The following is a 7,510-nucleotide window of genomic DNA, read 5'->3' as shown; positions in this document are numbered from 1 at the left end:
AAGATTGTGGTACTTTACTGAACCTTATGCAATGCTGCCCCCTACAGGATCCTGGCCGCCATAGACGCAGGCGATACACATTGTGACTATGCATCCGTCTTGTTCTTTCACACCCGTCCATGTTCACACCTCCAGTCTATACACAACTCACTTTCTCTGTTTGTCCACATATATACTGCTCAATTACAGTGTAACCGTTTTAAGCAGCAGCGTGAGTTACGAAGTCCAGTTACTATTTTCAGTGTATACCGTCTACCATCTACCAATCTTGTGCAATTTTGCAGATCCTCCTATATTTTATATCGAGCAAAACTGTGCTCCAGGTGAGGCTCGAACTCACAACCTCGGCATTGCTCTGCATTGTACTGCTGTATAAGTACCGCGCGCTAACCGATTGCGCCACTGGAGCTTAGCCACCAAAGTGCAATAATAGAGGTTAAGAATGTTATACTATTACTATGTTATACGACTATTTATAATGCCCAAGTCCCAGACAGTCCGTTTTTAAAAGCACATATCCTGCTTGACACTTATTGAGGGTTTTTACACTTAAACTAGAACACATTCTTATGACATATCCCAGCTGTCTCCCAGTATTATTTCCCAATACTGTTAAAGTAAGTTACATCACTTCCCTTAAGTGACATCACATTTCAAGAATTCATCTCGAATCTTTTTTCGATTTATGTTTTTTTTTATCGCATAGTCAGTTTATGATGTGATATGATTAACGTTACTGATTTGCGATCTAAATAAAATAATAACATTTCAAACCTACAGATCATTTGATCTTCCTTTACTCCACCCACAGTGGTATCATTTCCCAACAACTTCAAATCATTCTCTAACCGTCACGATAACGACAACTCCTGCCTTGCTCATTTGGTAAGTCTAAAAAGACATTTTGATGATATTTTCTTCATTATTTTGCCAAATATAGACTAAGGATTAAGTTTATGACTTAAAAATAACTTATTCCACCACAGCTGACCACCAACTGAGCAGAATTGGAGACCATCTTTGTATTTACATTGTGTTAACACAATATTTATTTACTTCTAGGTTACTTTTCATCATGAGTAACATCACCTCCTGCACAGAACCTCAGAACCTTGTTTCTTCCATTTTAAAGCCTGTTGTCATTTTGGAGTTCATCTTTGGGTTGCCTGTAAATGTGTTTGCTCTGTGGATTTTGTTCTTCAAGTCTCCATGGAAAGCCTGCAATGTGTATCTCCTCTGCTTGGTGATATCTGACCTGCTACTCCTCACTGGACTGCCTTTCCAATTAGATTACCTCTTTCGTGGTGATGACTGGATATTTGGCGAATCCTGTTGCCGGCTCATTTTATACATCTTATCAGTAAACTACTCGGCAAGTATGGCTTTCATGTCAATTTTAGCCGTGGACCGCTTCTTCAGGATCCTTCACCCACACCATCGCATTTGTCGAATGAGTGTGAGACAAGCTATAATGTTTGCTAGCATGGTTTGGATGGTTGTTCTACTCCTTCGCCTTCCAACCGCCCTGAACCTGGTTCTCACATCACAGAAAAACTCTTCAAAGCTCACATGCCACACTTTTCTCTCATGGACATCGCCGTTGGTTCAGATGAGGATATATAATTCAGTCCAGCTGATAGAGGTCCTGTTAGCATTTGCACTGGTGGTCTTCTGCTTTGTGCGGGTTTCCTTTCACGTCCATGGCCACCAGTCGAAGGGGGCACACCGCAGGGTGAAGCGGGCAGTGAGATTGCTTCTGTTTCTTGTGATCATATTTGTTCTGTGTTTCCTGCCTACAGTCACTTCTGGCATCTTCCTTCAAGTGTTTTCCTGTTCAGAACTCCTCATTGTGTGTTTTCATACTTCTTTAGCTTTAACCTACATGAACAGTGCACTGGATTCAGTCATCTACTGCCACATTAATGCTTGGTTTCGTGACACCCTAAAGGGCAAAACCAACTCATTGGGGCTGACGAAGTTCAGGATGAGTGCGAAAACGAACAGAAAACGTTAATCTACCTGAGAAACTGTGCATTGGGGGGGGGGGGGGGGCATTGGGGCTGACGAAGTTCAGGATGAGTGCGAAAACGAACAGAAAACGTTAATCTACCTGAGAAACTGTGCATTGGGGGGGGGGGGGGTACAGTCCGTATACAAATGAAAATTCATTTATTTCTCACCTTCAGATGTTGTTCCATACCTCTTTCTAACACTTAAGATAATACTCTGAAGAATGTTTTCTTAATATCTTTTGTGTTCTGCAATAGTTTTCCTATGACTCAGTGGTAGAGCATTGCATTAGCAGCACAAAAGGCCATGGGTTCAATTCCCAGGGAATACACGTACTGATAAAAAATGTATAGCCTGAATGCACTGTAAGTCACTTTGGATAAAAGCTTCTGATAAATGTAGTGCTATACTGTACACCTTTATATACTTTGATACGTTTTCTGCCTGTAACATGCATCAATTGCTTTTCATATTATTACACAGACATACAATCTGTACTGCGCTTTTTTTATTTAGCATTTTTCAGTAAATGTTTGACACACAATGAATTACAACAGAAATGTATGAGGTATAGAAAACAAAATAGCTTATTGTTTCACACTCACATGCTGTCACATTGCCCTTTGAAGTTAAAAAGCCAATTGTTTTCTTCCTTAAAAACATCCAAAGGGCATCTGAAAGAGTCTTTAATGTCCTGAACGAATATTAGAGTTCCAAAGACTGCTTTGACTTCCACAAATCATTACAACATCTCCAGTTAAAAGAATCTATTGAACATGCTCTCAGTTAAGACCACCTAATAGCCAGCAACTCAACATAAAATCCAGTCCTCGTTTGAATACAATATGAAAACAGCTCACAAACTTGTACTTGTCATGATACGCACAGAAGATACAGAGAGAAATAAAGGAAACCATTCAATGCAGAGATAACTGAATTTACAAAGAGTACACTAACACTTTTCAAAAGTGGTCAGCATCGATCTGTACATGATACACATTTGTGGCATGGCCACTCGTGGAACCCTGTAAATTTACTTCCCACAGCCATAGATTCTCATCAAACCAGTGCTTAGAGCTAATGTTACAAGTTGCTGCAAGGTAAAAGTGTTTGTATTGAAACTTAATGAGCATTCGGTACTTAGCAAGATATTGAAACAAGAGCTTCAGGCTGCCGTGCGTCAAAGAAGGTTCTGAATATACAAGTATCATTTTAATGGGGGTTATTAGCTAAATGCTTTATTACTGCTTTTTGTTCTGAATAGGAAGCGAAAGTTTTAGAAGTAGACTAAAGAGGAATAAGAAGTGTTTTAGTGGCTTGTGGCCTGTGCTGTGCAGAGTTAGGCAGCAAATGAGAACAGAACAGAACAGGCTGAGGGAACAATGCAGGCGAGGGTCAGTCGTGGATGACGATTGGGCCTCGCATCCGTAAACTGGGGTGAGGGGGCGCCAGGACAGGTACCTGCGCTGGCCCCTGGGGGACCCTGCGCAGGCTGATATGCTCACATGGTTGTCTGCATGCTCTTCTTAACTGTGAACGGGAGAGCAGCCTTCTGGCCTTCCTGAGGAAAAAAGGCAGATAAAACAAAACATGTCACTGTCTTTAAGAAACTCATAGCTTATATTTAACAATCATAACAGGTCCTTTCTTTAGGTATGCATTAAATTGCTAAAAAGTGACAGATATTTAAAATGTTAAAAAAAAAATCTATTATTTCAAATAAAGGCTGTTCTTTTGAACATTATATTCATAAAAACATAAAAATGGTTTCCACGGACAAAAAAAAAATGGATGATAATAGGAAATGTTTCTTGAGCAGCAAAACAGCATTTTAGAATGATTTCTGAAGTATCATTTGACAATGAAAACTGGTGTAATGATGCTGAAAATGTAGCTTTGCCATCACAGGAATAAATTATATTTTATAGGGGGAAAAACTGAAATCCGTTGTCTGAAAATGTTAATAATATTTGAAAATATTGCTGTATTTTTGATCAAATACTTAGTTAGCCTAAGCGAATTCTTTTAAAAACTTTGAATCTTACCAAAGTAAAATTATGAAAGGTAGTGTAATAATTATTTTTAATATGTGGTATTGAAAATAAATTTAAAATATTGAAGTAAAACTTTGACTATAACGAGTCATTGCAATAATTGAGAATGCAAGTATCATGGAATCCCATGTGTTGTGCAATAATTTGTAAGCAACGGGATATTTCTAAAATCCTTTGACAGGAAATACACAAGAACTATCATGCGTCATCATATTTTGCAAGCTTTGCAATGTGAACTTGCTCACTAGTTTATAAAATATCAAGAAAGAAAACTAAATTGAAAACTGTACAAATTTGGTTTTCCTGTGTGCATCATATAATACAATTGCATTTACCTCGGCATGTTGCAGATATAAGCGGTGGCAATTATTAAATTATTAAGCAAACTGGCATAAATCGACATAAATAATGTTCTATTCATGATCAGGTCCGTATAGCAAAGAGAGAAATGAATGAATCGCCTGGGTCTAATGTTCATGCAAAATGAATGAGGCCAACAGGCATCCACAGGGGACAGCCCTTAGATTACATTGGCCATAATGAAAGAACCGTTAACTGGGTCTCGAGCAACAAATGCATGATGATATTCTAGAATGTGCTGTGTATGTGAGCTTGTATTTTATAGCAAGTGTGTTTACTTTATAAATCACACTACGTTAGCACAAATACACATATTCATTCATTAGCAGCACAGAGCTGTGATATAACTATGATTAGGTTCCATGCAAACCTTTAACACTGCAAATATTATAAAATGAGAAGCATATATTTACTATCTATTTTAACATCAACTCAAACATCAGAGTGGAATTTCTGCAGGAGAGAGTCGTGACAGTCTGGTTTAAACCTGTTAGAGTCCCAGACCAGATCCCATTTGTCTCTGGGTCTCTTGCCTAGTTAAAGGCTAATCTTTCAGGGCAGGGGCGCTAAATTTAGCCTAGCATCCGCTCCAGCGCTGGAGGCCATAGGGAGCTGTGCAAGTCATGGCTCATATGGATGTGGCTGTAATGGAGAGGCATTTTTCTTCAAGCTCCAGCTCACATCTACTTGTCAATGCCAAAGAAATTAAAACCAAAGCTCTTGCTGCAGTGGGTGAACTATTATGACTATCTGGCTTCTGTCTGTCTGATCTTCATTAAGCATAAAAACACATTTTGCAGGTTGAGGTGTCAGAAGCCACCAGAAAGGCAGTTCATTTTGAATGTATAGGTTAATCGAGTGTCTCTTTTGGTCATACATTTAATACATTTTGCAAGACTCCACAGGTAATGTGGTTTAGGTTTTGTGTACGGTGCGTGCGATCTTACCATGTTCAGGTGTCTAACAGCTGCAGCAACAAAACGAGACAAGCAAAGAGTCACTAAAAAGTAGTCAAAAAGTAGTCATAAAACAACAGGGCAAATAACGTATCCAATTCCCCCTGCTCAAAATAACACCTTCGTCTGTTTAATTTGAATCCAAATAGAACTTCAGAAACATTTCACATCCAGTCTGTACTTTAGACTCAGTGCAAACAGGGATGTCATTAGCATTGTGGATGTGTTCAATTCATGCAGAGTTGGTAAAAAGTACGCCATTAATGTCTGCAGCTCTTAATCCTTTCATATTGCATTTCAGTCGACTGAGAATTAACTTCAAATAAGTTAATCTGTTCATCATATTACTGCAAAATGATGGAGGATGGCTGTGGAGACCATCTCCTGTCTAAATAGAACTGCCAAACAATTCTACTGAGAAATGTTGTTATGACTCTACATTGTTTTAAGGAAATAAAAAAGCAAATTCACAAATGTAGTGAGACAAGTACACTGGCAATAAAAAGTTTGGACACAGCTACTCAATTTGTAATTATTTATATATAAAAAATAAATAAAACTTAACTATATTAAAAAAAAAAAGAAAAAAGAAAAACTAAAATAAAAAAAAAGTAAATAACATACAATAAAACAAGACATAAAAAATTAAATAACTAATGAAAGTATGGGATTTATGTAATAATTAAAATAATTCCTATATTTTATATAATGTAAAAAGTATGTAAAAATGCAATCTTTTTTAGAATAAAAAAAAATGAAAATTTACAAAGCACAACAGGTTTTAGGATCATGAGAAAAAAAAAAACATCTTTTCATTTTTTTAAGTTGTGTGTTCAAACTTTTGACTGGGAGTGTATGTGTGTTTGTGAAGCATTAAGTTACCTGTGGAGTCTCATCTCTCTGGATTAAACCTAACCTCAATCTACATCAAAAATCATTCTTTTTCAGTTGTCTCTCCATGCCACCACAGATTAATAGGATCATGGGTATAGTTAATTATAGGATCTTTGTTATTGAAAAATTGTCCCTGACATCTGAGATTGAATCGCCCATTTCCTACACTGACTACTTCGGCTTAGACCCTCTTACCCGCCTCTGTCACTAGGTATGACCAATGCGGTAATTACACACGTGCCAATCCTGTCACCAAGATCAGTCACTCTTAGGTGGAGGTTGTATCAAAATGATGAAAACTTAATCAGATGTGACATGCCATCTCAGGGGATAATATCTGCAGGTGCCAATCACAGAAGAACAAGGTAAGGGCTGTTTTTTGACATGGAGTGTGTCTGCCCTGCTGTTTTCTATGAAATTTGTCTCTATGCTCTATGTACAGGCCTGAGTAAAGCTAACCAAATGAAAGCACACAAAAGTGGATTTCGGTGTTCCTTAGTAAACAAGGCACGACAAGTTTAGGGTTTAGATGAGTGTGATGCCATTGGAAATACTGCTAAAATGGACAGCGAGGTTGATTTGCACACCTCGTCTCTCGGGAAACCAGAAAGAAGCTGTCATCAGGAGCATCGATCCAGTTGGGTCGTCTCTTGCGGAGCATCAGGCCACTGCCACGAACGTTGGAGGCACCGGTGCTGCTTCCATTATGCTGCTGAAATAGGGAAGGAGATGACATCTTGAAATATTTCCTTCTTTCAAAAGAGTTACTATATGCACTTAGACAACTTCAGTATTACATTTTATAATGGACATAAAAATTTGGTAGATGCCTAGAAGCTCAAGAGTTCCAAAAGCAATAAATAAATGATTTAGCAAAAAAAGAAAATAAAATCACATATATAAAATTAGTGTGTTATAGGTTGACTGTTTTCTGCTTTGAAATTTATTATTCTTCTTAGTGAAAGATAAAATAATCTACAAAATTAAAGATAATTATAGTAAAATTGTTTAATTAATATTTAATATTCATTTAATAATATTAATATGTGCTTGTATTTTAAGTAGTCATGTAATAATTTTTTTTTTTTTTTCCAATGGCTCGTTATTATTATAACTGTTGGTGTTTCTCACTTAGTTACTCCTTAAAACACTTGTAATGATTTTTAAATCACAAGATGAAAAAAAAAAAGTCTTATTAACAAAGCAATTTTCATCTATTGTTTCCCTAGGTTGAAA

The 7,510-nt window shown here is 37.2% G+C and overlaps 2 protein-coding genes and 1 non-coding gene across 8 annotated transcripts in view; 1 reads left to right on the top strand and 2 right to left on the bottom strand.

Moving 5' to 3' along the window:
• Positions 1-315: 315 nt before the first annotated feature.
• On the bottom strand, positions 316-409 carry trnai-uau (transfer RNA isoleucine (anticodon UAU)). The gene is made up of 2 exons: positions 372-409; positions 316-351 (listed from the first exon to the last, which is right to left on the bottom strand). It is a non-coding gene; the product is annotated as a tRNA-Ile (tRNA).
• Positions 410-1,052: 643 nt separating this feature from the next.
• hcar1-4 (hydroxycarboxylic acid receptor 1-4) lies at positions 1,053-2,036 on the top strand. Its single transcript, XM_059531526.1, has one exon. It carries the CDS (start codon positions 1,076-1,078, stop codon positions 2,012-2,014), a length of 939 nt encoding a protein of 312 aa, XP_059387509.1. The 5' UTR covers positions 1,053-1,075; the 3' UTR covers positions 2,015-2,036.
• A 667-nt stretch (positions 2,037-2,703) lies between these two features.
• LOC132122247 (metastasis-associated protein MTA3-like) overlaps positions 2,704-7,510 on the bottom strand; it is a 40,514-nt gene continuing 35,707 nt past the window's right edge. For 2 of the 6 annotated variants that reach the window (XM_059532281.1, XM_059532279.1), the window contains exons 18-19: positions 6,862-6,986; positions 2,704-3,571 (exon numbers count right to left, since the gene is read on the bottom strand). In XM_059532281.1, the coding sequence (XP_059388264.1) occupies positions 3,406-3,571; positions 6,862-6,986 (291 nt within the window). In that variant the 3' untranslated portion in view covers positions 2,704-3,405. Of the gene's footprint in view, positions 3,572-5,371; positions 5,392-6,861; positions 6,987-7,510 lie in introns of all 6 variants that reach the window. The other 4 variants (XM_059532284.1, XM_059532280.1, XM_059532282.1 and 1 more) reach the window with 3 other exon arrangements.

The sequence above is a fragment of the Carassius carassius genome, chromosome 40 (assembly GCF_963082965.1).
Source record: "Carassius carassius chromosome 40, fCarCar2.1, whole genome shotgun sequence".
In the NCBI taxonomy this organism is placed as follows: domain Eukaryota; kingdom Metazoa; phylum Chordata; class Actinopteri; order Cypriniformes; family Cyprinidae; genus Carassius; species Carassius carassius.
This window is presented reverse-complemented; position numbering and strand designations above follow the sequence as displayed.

What these genes read in the sequence shown, in the direction of transcription:
- hcar1-4 (XM_059531526.1), top strand. Translation starts at nt 1,076, where the DNA reads ATGAGTAACATCACCTCCTGCACAGAACCTCAGAACCTTGTTTCTTCC.